This window comes from Branchiostoma lanceolatum, chromosome 10 (assembly GCF_035083965.1).
Source record: "Branchiostoma lanceolatum isolate klBraLanc5 chromosome 10, klBraLanc5.hap2, whole genome shotgun sequence".
Classification (NCBI taxonomy): Eukaryota; Metazoa; Chordata; class Leptocardii; order Amphioxiformes; family Branchiostomatidae; genus Branchiostoma; species Branchiostoma lanceolatum.
In genome coordinates this window covers 19,385,581-19,412,378 of record NC_089731.1, presented here as the reverse complement: position 1 = coordinate 19,412,378, position 26,798 = coordinate 19,385,581, and the positions used below count along the sequence as shown (strand labels likewise).

General features: G+C 39.8%; 1 protein-coding gene across 2 annotated transcripts in view; it reads left to right on the top strand.

Moving 5' to 3' along the window:
- LOC136443268 (uncharacterized) overlaps nt 1–20,996 on the top strand; it is a 34,481-nt gene extending 13,485 nt beyond the window's left edge. For both annotated transcript variants that reach the window (XM_066440436.1, XM_066440437.1), the window contains 10 exons: nt 80–166; nt 2,896–3,066; nt 4,209–4,467; nt 9,237–9,986; nt 12,400–12,558; nt 13,497–13,628; nt 13,797–13,943; nt 14,873–15,153; nt 16,742–16,927; nt 17,079–20,996. In XM_066440436.1, the coding sequence (XP_066296533.1) occupies nt 80–166; nt 2,896–3,066; nt 4,209–4,467; nt 9,237–9,986; nt 12,400–12,558; nt 13,497–13,628; nt 13,797–13,943; nt 14,873–15,153; nt 16,742–16,927; nt 17,079–17,186 (2,280 nt within the window). In that variant the 3' untranslated portion in view covers nt 17,187–20,996. The remainder of the gene's footprint in view (nt 1–79; nt 167–2,895; nt 3,067–4,208; nt 4,468–9,236; nt 9,987–12,399; nt 12,559–13,496; nt 13,629–13,796; nt 13,944–14,872; nt 15,154–16,741; nt 16,928–17,078) is intronic.
- The last annotated feature ends 5,802 nt before the right edge of the window (nt 20,997–26,798 follow it).

The following is a 26,798-nucleotide window of genomic DNA, read 5'->3' as shown; positions in this document are numbered from 1 at the left end:
GGTCGCAAACTTTTCGAACGACCCTCGTAATTTTCCAGTCCGGACTGTATGCAACCTTGACTGTTGGTTTTCATTCCAGATGGGTCTACTAACTATCCAGTCCACCCTGAACTGTCTTCTACTTGCTCCGCTGGCCTGTATATCAGCTGTGCTTGGTTTACTACACGTAAGCACATCATCGCGTTATAGCCATCAATTGTTGTTGTTCTTTTTATTAAGATGAGACATGACTAAGGACCACCCCTGTGTGTTTTTGTTACTTGTGAGAACCGTTTGTTGCATATTACACCTCGACCTGCGCGCATGACCGAAAGTGAGCAAAAAGTGGAATCACACGGAATTTTGTAACGCTACGTCATAGAGCCAATTCCGAATTACGGTATGGGTGTTTGTTGCCTATTGTTTCTTTTTCAAAACCTCTGTGACAATCTAACTGAGATAAGTAACTGTTATGAACAATTTTTAACATTTATTTGATGTTCTGAATATTTTCTACCGTTTCCAAACATGTTAGATATATTTTTGACATCGAACACGTTATCTATATTAGTTTCTAACATAGATTCATTACCTCCATGACATGTCATGGAACTTGTATTTTCACTAGCGTTTGTCTGTCTGTCTGTCTGTCTGTCTGTCTGTCTGGCTGGCTGTCAACGATATAACTCAAGAACGGCTGAATGGATTGGTTTCATATTTGGTGTGTTGGTAGGGCGTGACAAATACTGGGAATGAATCGATTTTGGGTACCCTAGCGGCTTCCGGTTTTGATATCTCGTGTTCTGGACATGCTATGGTCGCGTTTTTGGACCCCCTAGTGACTAGTTCTGGAATTGCAGAGGCGTTTTTGTCATTTCTGAAGAGGATAACTCAAGAAGGGAATAATAACCAACTTGCATAACCAACTTGCATAACCAATTAGTAAATTCTACAACCCTATTGCTTTCCATAACTGGACTTCAATAAATGTAACACATGTAATTCATGGCAGATGGAACATAAACAGATACCAAACAAGTGCAAATGATGAACTGATTTGCATAATTGATGCAAAAATGGCAAAACCACTTAATGACAAATGATTGCAATTCTATACTTGTGACATGTTAGATGAAGGTGTACATCACCATGCATATATCATGTAAATGTGTAATGTTAAGTCATTTGCATAAAATCTACAAAAGCTCTAAGTATTTCATGGAGGTATGAGGTTGCCGAACTCTAGTTTGTTCTAACATGTCCAACATTTAGAAATATTTGTGTAACTTTATCAGTGGGCACGGAAGAGGGCAATTCACACATCCCTTGTGGCTGGATGTCATGCATAGACAACTTACCACAAAAGAGCCAGTGTCCAGATGTGAAATCTAAGAATATGTAGAGGCATACAATAAAGCCCAAGTAACAACTACTTTTATTGGGGTAATAACCAACATCTACCATTTGCAAAGTGTTGCAACATTTTCCAACACTGAAAAAATCACATTGATTTTTGAGAATTTCTCTAAATGAAGACATATTTGTATAGTTACTTTCAAAATGTTTCCAACACATATCAATAAGTTCAAACACGTTCGAACTATTTTGACTGAAATATTCTTTAATCTAAAACAGTTCAAACTCATTACAAATTCTTATCTTAAAACCTTCTCGGTGACTTGGAATTGACTCTATGAAAAAAAGCAACTACTTCTTAATATCAACACAAAAGAGAACAAGAAGCAGTCATGATTTCAAATACAAGTTATTAATCCAACATTGAGTAAATTGACTTTCCCCATTTGACCCCGAACAGGAATTAATTTTTCCAGATATCCCTGTGCAAATGGGCTATTCTATAATACCCACAAGTCACCGTCGTCGTCCCTTGCAAATGCTATCCCCCTAATCATTAGAGATAATTCTCTTCGCCAAGAAGATTTTGTTTGGAATAGAGTTTGTGTGTATGTGTGTATGTGTGTATGTATGTGTGTATGTATGTATGTGTGTATGTATGTATGTATGTATGTATGTATGTATGTGTGCATAACTCGAAAAGGCTTGGATTATCTTGATATTTGGTATGTGGGTAGGCCTTAATGAGACCGCCGCATTTCAAGATAGGACTCTCAAACATGTGACATATGTAGCTGAGGAAGAGAGAAATATTAATAGATATCAACTATTTAAATGAAGACCTCGTTTTCATAATTAATGAGAAAATACTACAACTCAAGATGGGGTTGACGAATCATCATGTTTAGTATGTAGATAGCTTAAGTGATGCTTTGTATGATTAGACGATAATTATGGAAATCAGATTCTAATTTGCATAATTAATGAGGCAGTTTTAAAACATGTGAATGTGAACATCGTTGGATTAAACTATGCTAATAAGGACCTCATTTGCATAATTGATGATTAACGTTAGCATAACCTTCTTTGTTAAGCTCATAGTTTGGACAGCTTCTGTTATTAAGATGATCAACTGGTATGATTTAATGAGAAACACCCATAATACGTCAATCATAACGGTAAAAATCATTTGGCGAAGATATGAGGTCGTGGAATTCTAGTTAGAGATTATTTGGGGATGAAAGCAGCCAAGTACAAATTAACTCATCCCAAAGTTATAAAGAGTATGGGTGCATTCACTGTAAGGTGATCAGGTAGCCCATACGACTTCCAGATTATGTACCCTTAACATCAGGGCACAGAAGCCCAAGATATACATAATATTTTGGTCGCTAGCTAATAGCAACAACAGCAAAATAACAAAGACAAACGGAGTGTACTCAAGATATGAATGACACGGTTAAAGCACTTCGACGACCAAAATATTACTTTAATGCCTTGTTTTGGCCACTACAAAGCTACTGTTATGCTTTAAATGTCTTTCGACACATTTTCTTCCAGACCTCTCAGACAAGAACATGCTATGGAGACACCTCAACCCATGACTGGCACTTACACTTAGAGATAGGAATCATCTGCGCATGTGTAGTGGAGGCAGGAGCGGCGGGAGCCACTGCTATCCTCTGCGGCTGCTGCGAGATCTTTGGATGCAAAGAAAAACCAAATATAGAGGTAAACATCTAGCGTATGCCTGCGTACCTAAAACTTTCACAAAATGATTGAGATACGCATGAGGTGCGTATTGTGCGTACGCCTGCGTATAACAAAAATGTTCATACGGACATGATATACGCATGATATAAGTGTGATAGGGCCCTTAGCATGGTTCAAGTTGTAAGCTGTAGCACTACGTACTATGTATGCTGTTGTTGTTGTTGTTGTTAGTTCATGCACAGAAATAATGTTCAGCGATAGATAATATGACACATACACGAAAAATGCATCCAATGCCTTCTCTCTTCGGCAGTTGGTGTTTTGGGGCCTCACAATGTGCCACAAAATCCTCACCCAGGAGTAGCTTGGATCCTCCATTTTTGTACGCAGCCCGTCTTGGAGAGCTTGCTTTTGGTGGGAAATGTTTGGTCAACTCGACAGATCTCACCTTCGTTGGGATCTGTTCCCTCTCGTTGCGACCGCTCCATGTATTAGCGCTAGTGCAGCGCCATTGAATGTGTAAAACTTCATCTCTACAGTCCCTTTGCGTTTTGGTCATTAAAGTTAACTTTTCAAACTCATAGATCAAGATGTGCGGAAAAAGTGGAAACGACAACTCAAACGCGCTTGGTTTGAGTTGATGACATCTACATGTATATAAGACCTCACCTCAGCAGTCCCACAGCTATTCGACAACCTGTCACACTTGTGCGTATATACAAGTCCGCATGGGTTGCGTATTAACATGTTTTTGGTTTAGGTTAAGTTTGCAGCCGACAACATGTAAGTGATTTCTTAGGTTCCATAACCAGGCTGCACAACGGTGGATCAAAATAGAAAACATATTTTCCCCCGCAAACCTTAATTAAGCAAAAAAAATGTTAATGCGCAACTTGAATATACGTACAAGTGTGACAGGGCCTTAAGACCAGGGGTGCTAATAACCCACAATACGGCTGTCATTGGATAATTGTCGGTGACGTTAGGTGACCTGCTAGCAGCCATCTGATTGTTCCTCGCTAGAAATCGCTAGAAGATTACATATATTGTACACGGGGGGGGGGGGGGGGGGCATTTGAAATGATGGGAGGGTACAGTCTGCATTTTATCAACAAATCTTGCCTTTCTAGTTGACATAATGTTCACTATTATTTTTGCAGACCGTGGCTGTTGAGGAAACAACCCGAAACAACCTCTGTAAAAGAAGGAACAAATGTGGGAAAGACGTATCTATAACCAGTCACTTCAGCGATACAAAAAAATTACGTTTCCCAACACGTCCGACGTCCCGTTTGGACAGGCTGGACAAAAGGAGCCTTGCTGCCTGCCAGAGATCAAACTTTCGGCCGCTTGATGTCGTCTTACCGAGGAGACCAGGATTAGAATCATTTGTTGGGGGTGCGGAGAGCTGTTCAAATGGTAACTAGAGTTCCACGACCTCATACCTTCGCCAAATGATTTTAACCATTGTGACTGACGTATTAGGAGTGTTTCTCGTCAATTATAAATCATACCAGTTGATTGTCTTAAAATATGAGCTTAACATGTTAACAAAGAAGTTTATGCTAATATTGATCATCAATTATGCAAATGAGGCCCTTATTAGCATAATTTGATTCAACGATGTTAACATTCACATAACTTCCCGATGCCCCCAAAAAATTATCAAATGCATGAAATTTCCGTCATTTACCAGTATGGAATTATAGTAGTTTTTCATTTAAGTATGCAAATTAGGCCCACATTTGCATATTTTCTATCTTCAACATTCCTCTCTTCCTCAGTTACAATTTGAATAGTCATATCATGGCACAAATCAGTTCCATAGCATGTCCAGAACACGAGATATCAAAACAGGAAGTTCCGCTGCAGTACCGTAACGAGCCGCTAGGGGACCCAAAATCTAATTATTTTCAAGTCTCATCAAGACCTACCCACCTACCAAATATCAAGACAATCCATCCAAGCCTTCTTGAGTTATGCTGTACATTACAAACATACATACATACTGTACATACATACATACATACAAACGCTACCCTATGCATAACCTTCTCGGCGAAGGTGATAATCAAATTTTATATGAATACATCGCGAATGTTGGTAGATACTTTATTTGTGAAGAACAGAGCGAATCCACGGGAGGGTGGGCGCGTAAACACGTACATGTATTATTAACAAGACTAAACTTTTCGTCCAACACTGTAAGAGAAATTGGGACTTACCCCAAATTTTCAGTTGACTCCATCAACCCTGTTCACGGAATGAACCCGGCTACTGCAACGTGACGTCTGCGACACGTGATCGCAGTAGCGGGTCATACGTGCCAGATATAAACTTGTGTCGTCCCCCGTCTCTGTTCAAGGTAGGTCTGTGGGCTCTGATGTAGATTGCCTCCTTTACTCCTCTTGCAAAGAAATCCGGTTCCAATTTCTCTTACAGTGTTGGACGAAAAGTTTAGTCTTGTTAATAATGAATTCTACCAACACAGATTAACTTTCATGCTACGTACATGTATGATTCCACCGAAGGGCTGGACTCCCTGCTGGGCCGAGGGGGCAGGGTTTGCAGCATCTAATTAAAATTTTTGACCGTCTTCGGTCCCAAAATCCCTTTTATATGAATACATCGCTTATGTTTCACTGATGCACGGACAAAAATAGTCTTCATCTAACTTGCTTCAAGATAAGCCTAATAGCCATAAAACATTTAGTCGTATTTTTCTTTTTTTTACAGTAAAATTAGCTTAGGAATGCCAATACCTGGGGCAGAAGTTGAATTCTATGGAATATTCGGTGCAAATGAGGCAATGACGTATGATCTGTTGATGAATGTTAGACATCCAGATAATAAGATACGCCAAAAATAGTTACTCAAGCAACTGGGTAAAATTTTGAAACAGTCAGACGTTTCAGATAGCATCCGCCATCTTTCGTCAGTGACTAAGGACAGATCTGATAGAACTCGGTTTATAAACCAAACCTCTGAATAGATATGTTAATGAAGTAAAGACAATTTCAGATGGTTCAATAGAATAGCAAATTAAGACACGGTTGTATGCTAATGAATCAATTAGCTCCTGTTGTTTTTAGGAGCTAATCTTGCTCGTCGGGGGGGGGGGGGACTCTAGATTGAATGAGTGTCCCTGGTTGTGTTGTAAAGGGTGGTACATGTAAATGGCTGAGGAGTAGCGGTTTGTGCTCTTTCTGCAATGTTCATTGTACCTTTGTCTTAGTGGCCGAGTAGTCTCCCCAATGTACGTGTTATTATCTCCATGAAAAAAGACTTTTTCATGGAGATACTGTTTTGCTTGCGTTTGGTGTTTGTGTGTATGTATGTGTCACCGGACGCTTAAAGTCACCATAACTGTAGAACCTGTACATGGATTGTAATGATTTTTGGTATGTGGGTGGGTGTTAAGAGGAGGAAGGTCAAGGTCGATTTTGGGCCCCCTGGCATGTGTGACTAGAACTGCAATGGCGTATTTGTTAAAATCTTCAATGTAGAAGAACTGAAGAGTGGATCGACAGATCATCATGTTATTTGGTACACAGGTAGGTTAGACTAAAATGTACACACTTAAGTGCAAACTATGCAAATGAGACCGAATTTGCATAAGTAAGGAGGTAAATCGTTTGCATGGGTGTCGTCGGATGCTTATAGTCAGCATAACTGTAGAACGTGTAGATGGATTGTAATGATATTTGGTATGTGGGTATGCGCTGGGAGGAGAATGGTCAAGGTCGATTTTGGGCCCCCTGGTTTGTGTCCCTGGAACTACAATGGCCTATTTGTAAAAATGTTCTAAAGGGTATAACTGAAGAGAGGAACAACAGATTTTCATGTTATTTGGTACGCAGGTAGGTTGGACAGAGATGTACACACTGAAGTGCAAATCATGCCAAGTTAGTGTGTTTGCGTGTGTGTGCGCGTGTGTGTATGTTTGTGTCACCGTGTGTGTATGTATGTGTCACCGGACGCTTAAAATCAGCATAACTGAAGAACGTGTGGATGGATTGTAATGATATTTGGTATGTGGGTAGGTGCTGGGAGGAGAAAGGTCAAGGTCGATTTTGGGCCCCCTGGTATGTGTCACTAGAACTGCAATGGCGTGTTTGTAAATATTTTCCAAGGAGAATAACTGAAGAAAGGAGCGACAGATTTTCATGTTATCTACTTGCCAGGTAGCTTAGAGAGGGTTGTATACAATGAAGTGCAAATTATGCAAATTGGACTTAATTTGCCTAAGTAATGGGGAAATCTATATTTGCAGTGTTGGCCATTGCATTGCCATCTGTTACTTGTAGTAGCTATGGCCATCTGTTACTTGTAGTAGCGAAAGTGGGTCACCCCCCCCCCCAACATGTGTGGGTCATACCATTGAGCGATATAGAATGGGGGGAACTGGTTTAATGAATGAAATACCTTCATTGTGCATTCATGCCCCGAGGGGCTAGGTACAGGCCGTCTAACTTAACACATGAAACATACAAGGACATAAATACAACAATACAAGCTATAAACATATAGAATAGACAAACATGTTATCAAACTAAGCTAGTCCAATGGTGTCGACTTCTTCTCGCTTCTTTGTACATGTGTAAATGTATGAACAGACAATATTTCTAATACAAAGATTATCCAGGCGTAATGAAAATATGAATTTGTCTGTTGCATTTAGATGTTTGAAATATGGGAATTTTTCTTTGATAAGGTTAAAAAGTACACTTCTTTCGCTATCGTATGATTTACAATCTAGGACGAAATGTTGCTCATCTTCTACTCGATTTAAATTACAATGTTGACAAAGTCTATGTTGTAGAGGCGTGCGGTTGTGCCTTCCTGTTTCGACATGTAATCTGTGACAGCTAACCCGGAGTTTAGTAGTAGCCACTCTGTGTTTGATGTTGCTAATGGATAAATACTCTTCTTCTTTATACAATGACTTAAACAGGCGGTAGGTTCGGAGTTTGTTGCTGTAAGATTTATCCCTATTATCGTTGTGGATTTCGGCTGAGAATGTTTGAGTATAGATGTCTTTTAATCGTTGACTAATGGAGTTAATGATATGTGACAAATTTGTTCCTAAGGATACTTGGCTCCAAACGAAGGCATAACCGCATTCCTCTAGCATGTTACGGACACCGGACGCCCAGCATTTTTTGCCATTGGCTTCTAATTGAAGTTGGCATAACAGGGCGTCGGCTTGTAATAAAAAACAAAGTCTCATGGAGATTTTGGGTCCTAGGACTCTTGTTGCAGTTGTGTTCCTCACATTTCTAGTTTGTAGATGACATTGGCTTTGATTCCTTTGTCAGATCGGTCTTTTGGATGGACCAATTTCTGCCTGAGAGTTGAGTGAGGTTTGAAGTTAGTGGCAATGTTGAAGTTTTGGAAGATTCGTCTGAGTTTTCCCGACACTCCTCGTACGTACGGAATGGTTATGTTGACCTTGTTTCTGTCTGTCAAAGGTTTGCACTTGCGTTTTTTCTTAGACTGGTCAGAAGGTTTGAGAGCTTTGTTGAAGGTCCCGTTGTGGTTTCCACACTTAGCTAAGGCCCCACGAAGTTGTCTATGTTCCTCTGTTTTGGCTTTGTCTGAAGTGATGATGTTGTCTGCTCGATGGAAGAGAGTTTTAATCACTGCTAGTTTGTGTTCCAAAGGGTGGTGGGAATCAAAGGCCAGATATTGATCAGTATGGGTCGGTTTCCTGTAAACTTCAAACTGAAGGTTGCCATCCTTCTCTATGGTGGTTTTGGTGTCTAGGAAGGGGAGCATGTTGTCATGACTTGGCTCCTACGTGAACTTAATGTTGTCATCTACTTGGTTTTTGTGGTCAAAGAAGTCGTACGCTACTCTCTTTTTTAGCCTACACCGAGTGTCGTCCACATAGCGGAACCAGTTGGCTGGGGGAGTGCCATTGAAAGTACTGAGGGCTTTGTTCTTAAGCATACAACCTTGTCTTAACTTGCTATTCTTTGAACCATCTGAAATTGTCTTTACTCCATTAACATATATATTCAGAGGTTTGGTAAAAAAAACGAGTTCTACCAGATCTGTCCTTAGTCACTGACGAAAGATTGCGGATGCTATCTGAAACGTCTGACTGTTTCAAAAGTTTATCCAGTTGCTTGAGTAACTATTTTTGGCGACGTATGATCTGAATTGTTGACTGTTTTGTTACACAGATACTTTGACTTCAACAGCCATCCAGCCGAGAGTTAGCTTAGAAGGACCGGGGTCCTTCCAACAGGCTTCTGTGTCAGAATGTGCCTCAGTTATGGACACATCGGCACCGGAAGCTCCGCTACCAGGATCAATACAGGGCAGTATTGAGCTGACGGGGTACGATGTGCAAACCCTCCCGGTAGTAGTGGACAAGTCAACTGAGGTTGATGGAGAGGAAGAAAGTGGGTCTCGGAGGCCACCGGCCTTTCTTAAGCCTCTAGATTCAGCTCGCATCCCTCCTAGACTTGTTCGAAATAGGATAAATCCTGAGCACGTTGGATCCGCCGTAAGTTTTGTGTCATTAGATGGGTGTTCTGGGGACATTTCGCCAATATCTAACTCAAACAACATCACAGGCAATGGCGAGAAGAGGCCACCTGTGAGAAAGCCGTTGCCTCCCCCATCTGTACTGAAAACTTCAACAGTTTTGTCAACCGAAAAATCCCCGGATTTTTACAAATTAGACAGTTTGAAAACTCACTATGTGCCATCTCCAGACAACTCCAAAGTAAGGGACTTCTCATGTCCAGAGGGTGGGGGCGTGGACACATTAATACTTAGAAGAGATTCGTTGGAAAGGTTTGAAGAAGACGTGATTCATTCCGAAATGATGACAAACTCGACGACAGACAACGACACAAAGGTCCGAAATGACACGAATGATGTGCCCCAAACCGCGGGTACCAAGAAGGACGTCTATGTTTCTTCAGGTAAGTGGAGTACGTTCAGCGCAGAACATTTGAGGTCCATTCAATTTGTTTTGAGACTTTGGGGGGGGGGATGTTATCATTGTCCTAAAATTGTTTAGTAAATTGCACAAACCATACTTAAAGCACTGCCTGTCATACATGTAGATAACTTAACCTGTCAAAAAGTTTTAGAACATGAGTTCAGTGCATCATACATGTTTTATAGTCAACATTGTGTCTTATATATATATATATACATATTTGTAAGTATGTATGTATGTATGTAGTAATGGTCCTCTAAGCTTGCAATGAGGCCAGAGCAAGTACATTTTTTGGATGACATCCTCGGCAGACTCCGCATCTAATGCCAGCGCGCGAAAAAAACGTGGGCCAGAAACCGTATAAGATGACTTTCATTGCGATATGTGACACTGCACTCCAATAACCTCATTTCTCCTCTCCGTCTTGTATCAGCCAACGAAAGGGTATGTCACCCCACAAGGGGCGGTATAAACCCGACGGTGCACATCGCACGTCGCACGTAAGCACGTCGACTACCTACCTACCTAACCAACTTTCGCACCTGAGTGGATTGATTATACTAATGTTCTAATACGTCATTTTCCCCCAACAGGCACTTAATGATTAATATGTGAGACTTTGTGACTTGTTGATCCATACAAACTTTAATCCGATGGAATTGACTTTCTTATCGACATTTCGGTTCAACGAGGAGAGGCTATGTATGAGAGGCTATGTATGAGGGGATATACAATCCCACCCTCAACAGGGAAGGGGGCTTCGGGTCGAACTGTCTGGAACATGCGACCCAGTCCTACCCGGGTCAGCTTTATCTCCTGCACTCAGACAATATTGACTCATATATCTAACATCAACTTCGTCTTGACTTTGTCTTATTTTTGTTTTCAAGTCACTTCGCCTTCCCATGTGTAAACAGAACTCCGCCGAGTCGACTTGGTATCTACGCCGTCCAAGTCGACTCCGAATACGCGTGTCCAAATTGGGCCAGTGTCACTGACGAAAGATACCTGCAACGTCTGACCGTTTCCAAAAACATATCTTGTTGCCTGAGTAACTGTCTTTGGCGTACTCCCTCTATACTTCTGTCAGAACGTAATTTGTTTTCTAATAGATCTAGTATATAAAGTAGACCTGTCTAACATCCCGTTCTAAACTCAACCAGTCGGATGTGTATCCATTGATCCTTACGCAGCTACGAGAGTTTTTTTTTATCTTGCACCAACACCCATTTTCTAGATCCTAGGCCAAAATCTGCAGTGTTTTTTGATTTGGGGTGAAACCGAAAACACCGTTCGACGGATGGTTTCATGGATGGATCATTGCATTGCATGTATGTATGTAAGGTTCAACCAACGACAGTGTGCCTACAAACCATGTCGTCTATATCTCTGTCTTGTCTGCCTTCATTTTCCGGATGGTATACGATACGTTATGATAAGAATATGTGAATAACCTTAACTTGTAAAGAACATGAAGAAAATCGACAAAAATGGTGGCAAATATTTCAACTGCTGACAGGATCATCCTGTCAATAGCCACTTCCCCACACGTATTCGGACGATCCACCATGCCCCCACACGTGTTCGGCTAGCGGGGAGTGGGGCGTGGTGAATCGTCGGGGCCAGCGAGAGAGTGGGGCCGGTAAAGCTCGGGCGCGCGTGAGGTGGGTGGTCGCGCCGAAAACACGGGGTCTGGCTCCCAGGGTGCCTTCATCGCAAAAACGTTCTAGATGCCGAAAAAGGCACTTGCGCTTGTAGGAATGGTGAAAACCCATACAAATGTGTAGTACAATTATAGTGTATGCAAGCTGGTGTACAATTACTCCTTGTCAACAACTTACAGGAAGTACAGCCCCCATGCATACCAAATTTGTACTTGGAGTTAGTCTACTGCTGTGGCATTACTATGAACAACGTGTTATTAGATACAGGGATAAAAGACTTGTTGGTGGCACATACTGTACCCTATGTTCGCTTCAAGTCTTCTCACATGCATTATGGTGTTAAAATTTGAACATGTAGGGATCTTGTTTTTTTGGCCCATCTTGTTTTTATTCGCCAGCGCGCAGTAAATTTGGAGTCTACAGAAGATGTCATCCATAAAATTTAATTGCTGTGGCCTTAGGATTTTGTAGGCATTGGTCTCCAACTTTCAAGCTTTTTAGTATCATCATTCTTAGGTATAAGTCTAATGATTCCTTGTTTCTGCAATGTCGACAACTGACACTCAAGCTGTATTGAACTCAACATTAATCTTATCCGTATAATGAATGAGAAATTCAAGTGTTAATCCGCTTGTCTCCGGTGCCTTATTTTCCTTTTATGGCATCTTATTTCTGCAGTGTGACTTACGATATATTGCCTTCACATTTTCATGTCGTCTTTACCACTAGGTGGCGGTGCTCGATCTGCAGGAAGCCTGCAGGACGGCCGCAGCTCAAAGTTAACGATGGTGACCGAGGAGTCCCTGATTATGCTGGATGCTGTAGACAAGGAACTAGACGAGGCAGAAACGCTGATTGAGTCAGACAGCAGAAGTCAGTGTTCATCCGGTACGGTTGCCCATTGATAACCGTAGCTAATTCCTCAAAGAATCTGCCAAAACTTTCTTTTGAAATAACGAGTATATCTATTTTTCGCAAAGAAACGTTGATTTTGTGTCTGACATGTACGACCGATAGAACCTCCCATAAATGATCATGTCTGCGGGCAACATACAGACCCGTAAGCCTCATCCTCTGAAGAACACTTAAATGTGTTCCGTACTTACTGTAGCTGAATTTGTGGTGATGATGATGATGACTGAATGTCTCCAATGCAGAAGAAAATGTAACACCTGCGGCTGGAGCATATATTTATAAAGTCAACTTTTCTTCCCAAACATTGTATACCTAGATAAGCGTCATGTCATCAGTAAAGGGCACATGCTTGCCATCATATATCGTATCTAACCGATAGGTTTGCGACGTGCTGACGAATACAATAAGACGAAGGAAACTACACATTAAGAAATGGCCGATAAAAACATGACAGCTCAAGAGGGCTCTGAGAGAATCACTTGGATCAGTTCTCGGTCAGATCTTGACACACAAAAGGGACGAGTGCCCACTGTAACCCTCAAAACATCAGTTTTACTTGAAAAGGAAGGACAAGCAATGGAAATGGCACAGAAAGAGTCATGTTGTATGAAAGGGCAAGACGGTAGGAGCCTCCGTAGATTTAAGACGACGTATGTATAAATGCATAACGGTGAAGTTACCATTGACGTAAATTATGAAATACGTCTATGGGCAGCCTTGTGCGACAGTTCTATCAAGCTTGTCCAATGACATCGACTAGCAAGTCGCATTAGTACCCTGGAGGCAGAGCAATCTGTATATTGCACCGGATAAAGTTCTTTCGTCATGCATATAGCGAATGAATACATATGTATTAGATCTAGATTTTTTCAGGGAGGCAGCGAAAACTAACCTACGGCGTTTTTCACTAGACTACACTGGCCAACACTGCATTTCCACGAAAAGGGCAGCTAGCTTTGATGTCTGCAAGAAAGATGACGTCACGGACGTTGAACGTGAGCTGGCTGAGGCAGAACAGTTAATACAACGGACATCTGAGAACGGTTAGGTTCACAGTACCAGAGACCCAGAAGAAAAATTATTTCTTACTTGAAACTTGACACTGTTAATGCATGATTTGTTTGTTTGTTTGTTTGTTTGCCTGTTCACATTTTGGGTAAATGAATCATGTTTCCAATGTCTGTCTCTGACTCTTTGATTTATCACAACAGGTATGAAAGGAAGACCATCAGCAGCATGTGACATGGATGACAGCATGACTGGTGGACTGACGCCAGCAAACTCCACCGGGATGAATGATGTAGATGAACACATCGAGGCCGCTGAAACGTTGATTCAGATGTACGAGGTCACAGAGGGTGTGTGGCCTTTCTTGTATCTATCAATCAAAAATTGGGTGGCCAATATCAATCTTAGACCATCACATAGTAGCACACATGTGGACAACCGTGTCATAATTAGACTTTCCATAGAGGAATTTTACGGGCTGGTGGCTGCGTGAACATACCTTTCACAGGGTGTTGACTATCATGCACAACGTAAGATCAAAAGGTTCGCGACCTCGCCTGGAGGAGCAGGACTCAAATTTCGGTTTCTATCAATGGCCACAAAAACTCAAATCAATGTGGTCATTCCTCTGCATCTTTGGAATTAAACAGTAACAACTGATGGATATAAGGACTAGAGTTCCACGACCCCGTACCTTTATGACTGTTTCTTATCGATTATCCAAATGTCTTCATATGTATGAATGATATCAGATAACAATCCTCTCTACCCAAAGAGCACAAGTTGTTCAAAGTATAAAAGACGTATCTCAGCAAACTAGGCTATTATAGCATTTTCTCACCAATCGTGCATGTTTCGTCTTATGATGTTCACTTCTTGATGCCAAAACTATTAAATTCTCGTCATTTACCACTATGGAATCATAGTCAACACCTATCTACGTACCAAATATCCTACAGATCCATCCACATCTTCTCTTGTTATGCTCACAAACGTCACCGAAAACGTAACCTTGCCCTTCAGGGTAGACTGGATGGTAGAATAAAAAGTTAAAAGTTAAATATTGCTTACCCTCTGGATTGGAAAATTACGAGGGTCGTTCGAAAATCGAGAGGTTCGCGACGCAAGGGGAATAAATAAAATTGTCTGGTTCATCAAAAGAGTTGTATGCCTAGTTCAGTGTTAAGAAAATGATTTGAAAGTAAGCTATCATCACGTAGGCAAAGTGTAGGAAACAATATGTGGTCAATCATAGTACACTTTGTTCCTCAATTCGCAGCCTTGCAGAAGGCAATGTCCCACAGGAATCTCCAGGCACTGGAGGCCGCCATCAGCGCCGTGCAGCGGGCTGGAATAGAGGACAAAGTGAAACATGAGATAAACAGGGCCAACAAACTGCTGTTGTCGCTTCGACAACTGGAAAAACTGAAACAGGAAGTTCTAAAGCTTCGACAGAGCACGGTATCGGAGATCCGCAGTTACAACAAACCCCATCCCGCGGTCCAAACCGTCATGACAGCTGTGTACCTGCTGTTGGGCACCAGGGAGAAAGACACAGAGGTGACTTTTGGGACAAAAAAACTTGTTTATTTCTTGTCTGGAAAGTTCCTTTATGAAATATTATCACCCTCTTACTGTTTTGTTTTTACACTGTTTTTGTTTTTACACTGTCTTTTATTCTTTTTGACTGTCTTTCTTTTTATACTACTAAGTAGAAAGATCTCACTTTCATTATGATTCTTTCAAAACATTTGTGTTCATCACAGCAAGGAATGACGCTTATAGGGTTCGTTCTCAACGAAATGGATTCACAGTTTTGGGCTACATTGTTAAGGTATAAGGGGACATTTAGAAACTATGCAGCTTTCTTACACCAAGTCAAGTAAATAACGTAGAAATCGTAAGCAATGGTAACGTGTGTTACATTCTATACAATCAAACATTTTACTAAACAAGGTGGGCAACAAATGACAGCAAATAAGACCGTCTCACTCGTAAAACGTCATAGAACAGCAATTTCTTGTCTTACAAATCTAAAAGTCACGACCGTATTACTCAATTTTGCAAACGGTAAAGTATGTTACTGAATTTGGCGACTGGCCATGGCGAACATGAACCACCTTACACAGCGTTCAAAATCAGTGAAGGGAGCGATCTGATCATGACTTGATCTGTCAACAGATGGCCTGGCTAGCTGGCCTCACCTATCAAACAATTGTTACGTTTTCGGCTGCTATTTTCGACTCCTAATTTGAATGACTTGTATCTACAAGTGGTTAAACTTAGCTTCAATGCATTTCTCATATGATACTGTGTCACTGATCGTTATGTCGTTATATCCGACCTCATGTATTCGCCAAGTAATTTTTTCTCATTGCAAACTAATTAGCAACTACGTAAATCACCTAATGTATATGACAAATGATTTAAAACGTTCACTTCTACACAACTTGCAAAAGTCACTATCATAACTTTGCTAAATGACACGTTTCATTAATGTTTCTGGTTGATTATGCAAATAAGTCCTCATTTCAATAAAGTATGTCAGTTAATCATCTTCAGTACGGAAATAACACAAGTTGATCAATGTACGAAAGTCTTATCTAAGCAAAGAATGCTATAGTAGCATTTCCCCGTAAATTATGTAAATGAGGCCCTCATTTCCACGATGGTAGCATGCGTAGTCCAGTGGTTAGTGACCCTGCCTCAGGAACTAGAAGCCGTGAGTTCGATACCGGACGTTCCAATCTTCATTGTGCTTGTCGAGCTAGGGGATTTTTTCCCCGGTACAATGAACTGCAAATACTGTACATCGCGTCTGTCTTTTTGACGAATAGCTCTTCAGTGAGCTAAACTGGATCGATATCACCTTCACTTTCACTATCAATTAAGCTATTTAAACACCAAAATTCATGACGATCCGTCAACACCTTCTTGTTACTCTCCGTCAAACTCTGAAACAAAATTGGCCCCTGCAGTTCTAAGACCACGGGATATGAAAACCGGAGGTTTCGCTGCAGTACCTTAGAAGGTCGCTAGGAGCCCCACACACACACACACGCACGTACACACACATGCTACCGAATACATAACCTTGGCGAAGGTAATGATACAAAGAAGACCTCATACATTCTCCATTGTGCTACAGAATTGGCAGTCTGTACAGATTCTGTTAAGTAAGGGCGGCGCAGAAGGGCTGAAGAGACGAGTGTCTGCTTGTAACGTAGCGAAGATTCCTGTGGCTGTGGCAAACAGATCCCGGCAGTTCCTGGGCAAGTACAGTCTAGACGAGATACGAGATGTCAGCGCAGGAGCTGCCACACTATATTTATGGGTTAGTGTTTCATCAATCTTTCAAATCTTTGTCCCAAAACGAATGGCAGAGGAAATATTGCACATGTCTGTGTAAATGTTCTTTCTCTCAATTTGACAAACTGTCACCCTTACCAATTTTACATATTTCCATTGATTGTTTCCTTATCTAGGCAACAGGTGTTGTTCAGGAAGTTCGTGACAGAGCAAGAGAGCAGAGGCAGCTCAACTTTAATACCGTCTCCTCTTCTCCCATCGCTGCCACGAACACAACAAAATAGCAACCTCACTTCTCTGGGACCTATTTTCATGGAAACTGATGTCTGAAGCTACTGGACTCGTTGCCTAGGGTCGGCATAATTCATTGGACGAGGCAGCCCTACAGTAGTAAAAATATATTCAAACAGTCTGAAGTAATTTATATTCATTAATGTCAACAGTATAGTATTACGCTTGTTTTACATTCTAAGGCTTAACTTTTAAATGATATTTCTAGAATGCATGCATAATGTTTGTATTTCTGTTTAGCTATGGAGGAATGGAGTACAATATTGTTGGTTTCTTGCTGCAAGTGGACATTTCAACAAGATTGACCCTTGTCCTGCTGGTGTCTTTTACAAAATTTATTTCATTACTTTGATTTCTTGATCAGGTCATCGGCCCTTAACTTTTTCTGCGCTGCTGTAGCATAGTTAGCATTGGTGCGTTTCGCTGCGGTGTGATGCGTTCAGTTGAAAAATACCCCCAACCCGTACATATATGGGACCCACATACAGGCTCTGTAATGTGCAACCCATATATATATATATATACATGGGTTCTGCAGAACAAGGATTAATCTGATTCTCAGATATTCTTTTTCAATCATAATATGCAACCAGTTCAAATATAGATATCCCAATGGGTTTACAGCTAGTTTTTGTCACATGCACATTATCCTGGATTGCATGATTAACATTGCGAAACAGGCTGGGTTTACACATGTTTTCGAGTGGACTTGACCATGACCAAATTGCACAACAGGGTGCACTAAATGTTTAACGATATCGAAATACCATGGCACGATGGGTAAAAACAAACAAATTTCCAGATTGGCGACAAGAACCTTCGCTGATTTTCATATGACCCTTGAGCAGTACATGGACTCTGGCTGAGTCGACTTTGAGTTGACTCAAAAACGTATGTGTAAATTGGGCCTTCGATACAGTACTAAGAAACAAACTAACTTCGTTTAAAAACGAAGTACAAGAAATAGTGTTGCTGTAGAGATTAATCAGCCTAATAAGCCTTAGGGTTAATGTACATGTACGCTTGTGACTGAGATATACAGACATCCCTCGTCTGTATCTGCAAGTCCCAACTCACATCTCTCGAGCTGTACCACTGCTGTAGTATAAACAGAGGAAATATTGTCTAAAAGAGGACAAATATTTTCCTAACACTTCCATATGCTGTCATAAAAGGTAAGGGTTTGCAATGCTAGCTGATTTCTGTACACACACTTTATTTAGAAAAAAGATAAGCAATATGAATTGTACACAACACTATATACAGTGCTTAACAGAGTATATGGCTAACTTGTGTTCTAAACAATTACACCAGTAACTGTTGTTAGTTACAAACATGTACAAGGACAATACACTGGTTGAAGTACCTGCGATGAATACTCTAGGTGAACCAATTTCTGTGTGGTGGGGTGGGTGACTCATCAAGCAAAATAAGGCATTCCATCTTTCTGGATCATGTAGGACAAATAAATGTCATCATAGATAAATAAGTGTAAAATATCATTATAACATGTTACATGAGTGGAAGCTGACAAACCAATCATCCTGAACAGTAAGAACACTATTTCTTTTCAAATCTAACAAATAAATGTATGCGTACAACAGGAATCAAAATACATTTTGTACAACATGTACGTGTAACGTAACATGACCAATTAACGTCCGATTTATTCAAAACGTATTTGTCTTAAAACCGCGCGGACAGAGCCAAATGTTAAACCCATATTGCATGAGCACAAATATCAGCTCTTCTAAAAAGAAAATGCATGGTCTGTAAGTTTTTCTCCGCCTGTTTAACGCCGTGCGAGCATGTATTTATACTGATGTATATGATGTAGAATTGCGCCAGGCTTACCTATTATCGTCCACTTCAGTCTTTTCCCTTCTAGCGCTATGCTTGAAGAACATAGACCTTGCCATGGCAACCAGCCATCAACTGTTTAAAAAAGTTGGAAGTGCCATGTAGGTTCCTTGCGGCATAAAAAGGTTAAAGAAAAGTCCTTTTTATCTCAATTCCTAACTTGCCAATCCTGAGGAATAAATTTTGAACCTTTGAAAGCTGGCTGATGACTGTTACCATGGTAACCAGCTGTTGGTCCTGAAGAAATCTGCTTTTTTAAGTGATAGTTAGGTTTCTTTGCTACATGAAAAAAACTTCAGGTTTCATTTTCTTTACATATATAGCCAAGCTATGGATGTTTATCTCATACAACAACGTGAAAATCCACCATTTAGAACAAAGATGGCCGTTACCATGGCAACCAGCAGTCAACTGTTACAAAATACTTTCGTAAGTGCCAGGCAGGTTTCTTACAGAAAAAAGTTAAATAAAAGTCCCTTTCATCCCAATCACCAGGTTGCACATGATTATTTCACCTACAACTCTCACTCACTCACTCTCACTCTCTCCCATTGCAACTACCTACAACTCTGTAGTTGCAATTCTGCTACAATGGAAACAATGGCTTAGTCTTTGGGTCGCTGTGGCCGGCCCCATTGAGAACCCAAAGTTTATCTTTTTTCATACGATGTTTATGAAGGTTTAAGCTAGAGTTGTGCCAAAAATGAACAAATTTAAAGTGCCTTTTAAGGAGATATTGCTTGCTAAAAACGTCCAAAAAATGGATTTTTGTCAATTTTGAAGTTTTCACAAAAACAGGTCATTTTTAAACGTTTGTTGCACCTCACTGCTAAAACATTTCGAGCAAAACTTTATATCATTTTTCTTGTTAAGATATGGATAATAACATATGTTAGAGGCAACAAAATTTCTGTTCATTTGTTGGTGTTACAGTAGGCCAAAGATGGTCCATTATGAGTGAGAGAGGGGCCTTCACAAGGCGAAAATCCGCCATTTTGAAAAATGGCCGTTGCCATGGCAACTGGTAACCTCCGACTCAAAACTTTCCTGTTTTTGTAGGTTTGGGCCAAGACCCTACCGCCACACAAAATTTAAGAAAATTTCATTTTTTTTTTACTTTGGCCACCTCATGCTTTGTTTTTACAGACAGAGCCTCTTAATATCTGTATACACAAAGTCACAAGTAGTATGATAGTAGTATAACAGCAAACATAATCACGTGTGTGCACCTGTTAACTCTGTAATTATATCTTTTGTATATATCATTGTGTTGTATCCTTGTGTATACCCAAAACCGCCCTGAAATACAATGCCGAACCACTAAGACAGCAAACTTGGTAATACAAAATAAATAGTGAAGTTTCACCCAATTTTGTGTTTTATATTTTGTATTCCATCTGACTTTGTAACGATGTACAGGACAATATAAGAACCCCTATTGTATTCGTATTACTGTTCTCGTTTCTATCTTGTATAACATTATGATATTTAGAACTTACAGTTTGATCAAAAGATCATGAATGTACATTGATACGAATGACGTAAGTACGATACTAGCAAAAAAAATTGAGCACCTGTTAACTCTGTACACAATGATATCTTTTGTCTATATCATTGTATTATTTCCATGTGTATACCCAAAGTCTCCCTAAAGTGCAATGCTGAACCACTACGGCAACTAACTTGTTAATCCAAAACAAATACAATGTAGTAAAGTTTCACCCAGTTATCTGTTATTTTGTATTTCATCTGCCTTTGGAACGATGTACAGATCAATATAAGAGCCCCCTATTCCATCCTTATTACGGTTATCGATTCTATCTCGTAAAACATTGACATGTCCGTATCTGTGCCAGGTCTTAAGGGGCGGAATATTTAACATTGCTTCAAAACAAATTGATATATTTTTAGACATGTTCTTAGAATAAAAAAATATAACCACACCATGACTGTCCTTTTTCAGACGAAACGTAGATTATTACAACCATCTAAAAACTGATTATACATGTACATTGTATATACGCTACTTGCAAATGAGTCACTCATTCAAAGGATGATTTCTTCATGACCATCTTACATTACAAAAATACATTTTTTAAACATCAAACTTCCATATATCCATTTTCCTACTTGAATCTTATCAGTATAAAACGAGTTTAACATATTGCTCGCTATTGCAACAAAAAAAGCAATTTACTTACAAGTCTACTGATTGAGTTCATGACGATCGTACTTCAAACAACAAAAGTTTTTTTTAAAACATCAAGCTATCCGTATTTCCATTCATTCTAATTGCACCTAATCAACCAAAAATATGTGCAACATATTATTCGCCCTTGTTACAAACAACATCTTTATATATATATGTACAGATCGTTACAACAATCCCTCCCAACATTGAACGCTAAAATAAACAACCATGATCACTACCCGATTATATCAAAGACATACATTTTGACAAATCCATGACAAAACATTCCATCAAACTATTTGCCAACCCCGTTACTTCCAATTCAAAAGAGGGACAGGCCACTTCAAAACAAATTCCCCAGGAGATACTCATATGTTGCATCTACGCATGCACGAACACATTCCAGAGATGCCTGTACAATTCTGAGAATTCTTAGAAATCGGGCGTTAAGTATACTATTAGGCTCGACCTGGAGGTGTCGCCAAAAGCACCACGAACACTCCATTTTCCCCTTAGCGTGAAATAAATAGCATGCGAACTTAAATGCATTTACAGTATGCACGGGACAAGGACTTAATGTGACGCTATGGATACGTCTATGCAGATACATGTATTGTCTATGCAATTATGAATAAAAAAAATATGCAGCAGGTCTTACCAGCTTTTGCATATTTCTTCACTAGTTTCCAAGATAACAAATACGTGCTTGTATTTGAGGCTGAAAAACACTTTGTGTACAGTTATTATGAGTTAATTGCAATAGAATTGAGCTATGCTATAATCTATGACCCAACAGCATCCACCGTCTTATTGTCCTGTCGTAAAAAAAAGTTATTAGCAGACCTAACTGGACCCCAACAATGAGAATCCAATATGGCAGGCAGACATTCCTTCTCGTCTTGGAACGAGAGGGGTAACATGAAAAAAGCTGTTAGATACGTAAGATTCATAGTTGCATAGACAATGTATCCAGAGCGTCACATGAAGTCCTTGCCCTGTGTACACTGCATACTGTAAATGCATTTTTAAAGGAGTCCTAAACTCCGGAAGGGGGTGTTATTTTCCACTAGATTATGTATCAATAGATACATAATCAGACGACTTTTTACAAAATTCTGCTTGTGGTGAATTGCACAAGGTTAGTTTTGTAAAACAATATGATACTCACTTAACCCGTGCAGACCCTACCCATGTATTCCCTATGCGTAAACATACATCTTTAATCGTAAATATTTTTGGCATAAATGAGGGTGGTTAAGCACAATAAGAAGGCCAATTGTTGAGAAGATATAAAAGAACACATAGCCAGAAGGTTTTTCTTAACCCCCATGACATTCTTTTTGTAATCCAACTTTTGTCAGGCCTTGTAAGGCACATTGTATTAAGCCATAGGCTGAGGTTTTTTAATTCAATTAATTAGAAAATAGAGGGTCACCTGGGGAATTTAGTAGAATACTGGATGTTTTTTTGGTCCGCACGGAACTAGTGGGTACTTAATCGTATACTGTAAAAAATATCAATTTTTACTTCCAAAAATTATCATCTATTTGAAAATAACTCCCCCCTCTGGACTTTAAGACCCCTTTAAGTTCGCGTGGTTTTTATTTCGCGCTAAGGCGAAAATGGAGTGTTTGCGGTGGTTTTAACTTCGCGGCAGCGCAATAGTCATATAGTATGCTACTGGTACAGTATTGGACAAAAATGTTTGCAGTGGTTTTAAAAAAACACTGCAAACATTTTTGTCCAATACATGTACTTAAAAGTTCGCGGTGAAACGGTCGCCGCGAAAACCGTGAACTGAAAACCACCGCGAACATTTCTACATTTACAGGTATTAGACTCGGATGAGTTTTGATGAGTTTGGGTGAGGTATTTATGCATACCGCTAAACACACAGAATGTTTAAAAAACAGTCATGAGCATAATTTATGTACATTTCGTCATATACAGTTTATTAAACATTTTCATTTTTTTGTTTCTGCATATTAACAGCCCGGGCGGGACCCAGATTTGAAATGTAACCCTAGCATAACAGAACCAGAGAAGGTTTGATAAAGGAGGAGTGTTCTTGCATGTGTTACATGTACACGTACATGACTTTGTACTAGTTCGAGGTACAGTGGACAGTTGTGAGGCACAGAACTCTTCTTGTGGCTTATGATGATGTTGTTTTTCAGTGACAATCTTCTCTCAATTTCTAAAAACATACATGAAGGCATAAGAATAATTCACAGCACAAGATAGTTCAGTTGTCCTTGTGTTGAACAAAAATCTACAAACAGATATGCTTTCATGCTGACACACAATATAGTACAGTAGGACTTTCCTCCTGGATGTAATTTATTGTTAACTGGGTGGCTCTGGCGTGTAACATATTGTATTCAAGGCCAGATGCCCTTACATGGCCAGATGATCTTGACCAATCAGGAGAGATACACATGACATTGACCAATCAGGAGAGATACATATCACCCAGCAGAGGGGAATAATGAAGAGTTGATTTGAAAAAGATTTGACATGCCAAGATTGCAATGTTACAAAATATTGTTGGTGGAAATTTTAGTTTCAAAATGAAATATGTTATCTGCTTATGTACCAAAGGGACAAAATGTAAAATTTCAAATATGTGTTCCTCAAAAATCAAATTTACATACATAGCATCATATTAACAATCTGGAAACTAAAATGTAAGAAAGCCTCTGATGTAAGAAAAGCATAACATTCATGCACCTGCAAAGCTACACGTTGAGCTGCTATAAACATCTATTGGTAAAATGCATATGAGAACAAAATATAGAAATAATTTTCACCCACGGAAAGTCTCAAAACTACACAAAGATAAAACCAAAATGCGTCTACCTCAGTCAACGCATGTGTGTGTGCACACAATGGTCTCTAGTGGATGTATGTAGGAAGTTTATCTTGATAAAAGGAACAGCTAAAGGGAAGTGTTCTGCAAGGTGCCTTTAAGTTACATGTAATTCTTTTATCTTTATCAATGTTTCCACTCAAGTGGTATATCACATCACATCCCTTCTAGGTTCAACTACAAGGACTTTACCCAACCGACAACTCAAAATGACACCTGTAGTGGAGGAACTTGACATCTCAACAGATCCTTTCACTCCAAGCGAACTCAAAACAGTTCTGGGATCCCTCCCTGACAATAAATCTCCTGGTCTGGATAATATCCCAGCCATCATCTGGAAAGACCCGGTTTTCAATGACCTTCTTTTACACCTGTGGAACCAAACATTTATGTATCACAGACCACCATCTTCCTGGCTAAAAGGAGGAATCGTTCCCATCCCCAAAAAAGGTGACCTAACATCTGCCTCCAACTATAGAGGTATTACTCTCACTCCCATTGCAGCAAAGGTGTATAACAGACTTTTACTTAATCGTCTTACCCCTGTAATAGATCCCATTCTTAGGAGGAATTAAAATGGATTCAGAAAAGGAAGGTCTACTATTTCACAGATTCTGGCAATACGTCGTATAATTGAGATGAAGAGATGTAATAGGGATTTTGTACTGCTTTTCGTTGATTTTCGTAAGGCCTTTGATTCTATTAATAGAGATGTAATGTTTGATATTCTAGCACAGTGTGGTATTCCACAATGTTTTATAAAAGCAGTCAGAGCTTTGTATAGAAATACTTTAGCCTCAGTTATTACACCTGACGGTGAGACTAGTTCATTTGAGATAGTTACAGGAGTTCTTCAGGGTGATACTTTAGCACCGTATTTATTCATTATTGTACTTGACTATGTCTTAAGACTATCATTAGATATAAATGAAAACAAAGGTATTGAAATCAAACCACGCAGGAGTCATAGACACCCTGCCCAGTATCTTACTGATTTGGATTTTGCAGATGATCTTGCTCTAGTTGCTGAACTGATCAAAAATGCAGAAACTCTGCTACAATCCCTAGAAGAGTCTGCATCCCAAGTGGGGCTATATTGTAATGAATCTAAGACAGAATACATTAGCAACATCTCTGGAATACTTGAACTCAGATCGCTGTCTGGGACACTCATTCATAGAGTACATGATTTCAAATATCTTGGTTCTTACATTATGTGCTCAAAGAAAGACCTTGAAATTAGAAAAGCCCCAGCATGGGAAGCAAGCAACAAGTTGGACAAAATATGGAAATCTAACATTCCTAACAAACTGAAGGTACAAGTTTTTCTTACCCTTGTGTAACCGATACTACTCTACGGTGCAGAAACTTGGACGCTTACCTGTCAGCTCCAAAACAGACTGGATGGGACCTACACAAAGCTACTACGCAGGGCACAGAACATTTCTTGGACACAACACGCTACTCTCAAAACAATTTATGGAAGTCCTCCGCGGTTGTCTCAAAAGCTCACCCATCGTCGTGTAACATTTGCTGGACACTGCTTTCGAGCCAAACAGCAAATAGTTTCGGACATCCTTGAAACCAAGAGGCCAAGTGCACTGCAGAAGTTTGACTTTTACTGATAGTTTAGTCAGAGACACTGAGATTGCATATGAACACTTAGGACAAATGATGTTGGACAAGGCGATTTGGAGTGATGTATGTACTTATTTAGTCCCGGCCGATGGCCGATAGATGATGATCACATCACATATGTGGGGTCCTGATAACCCTCATGCATTGGTCATTATGTACCACATTGCAAAGGCGCACAATGATTTAGTAAAGAACTGAGTGATTGATGTCTTTGAGAGCAGCAACAAAACGTGTAAAACAGCAATTCCTTTTCAAGTGTCCTTTTAACCCCCATGTAGAGCCCTAATCAACATTTCTAATTAATCATGGCATTTTTTGATATCCATCTGTGGTTTTCGCACAGAAAGACATAACTTGTAAATAAATAAGCTTACACCGTAATGCAACATGATAACCTGATTTATTGGTGGTGCAAAACACAAAAAAATCCCCAGAAAGACTGATTTAACTGTCAAATTACTAAAAAAAGGATATTGATACATTCTGCATCAACAACTTAATTCCTTAGGCTACACCAATTTAATCTGTTGTTTCTTGGATTTTTTCAGAAAAAATATGGAGCAGAAGGGCGAAAAATAATAAAAATTTGGCAAAAACATAAAGGATAATATGATTATTGAAGTTTCAGCTTGAAAAAAACAACCAAGTCATCCCAGTACTCCCTTTGCACAGTAGATGCACCTGTTTGTTGAAATCAAAAGCACAGTTTTTATACCTGTACTTCTCTCATTCAGGAAAGAAACATTAACATTGAATATAAAAACATTAGCAGACAAAACCTGAATAAAGGCATTTAGGGCATTTTGCTATAATGGAAAATTGTTGAATGGCTTTAAGCTGCTGTATACTGAGTAACAATTTCCTAAATGGAAGGTGTGGTGAATTTTTTTTTGGGCTGCAACTTACCCACTCTTGAGTCCAGGAGAAGAAGGGCTTCAGTAAGAGAACTGAAGAGGATACTGAGAGACCCTCCCACCCCTGCAACGACTTCCTTCCAACTGGAGAGAAACCGCAGTATAACCTGAGGCATAGGAACTTACAACTCCT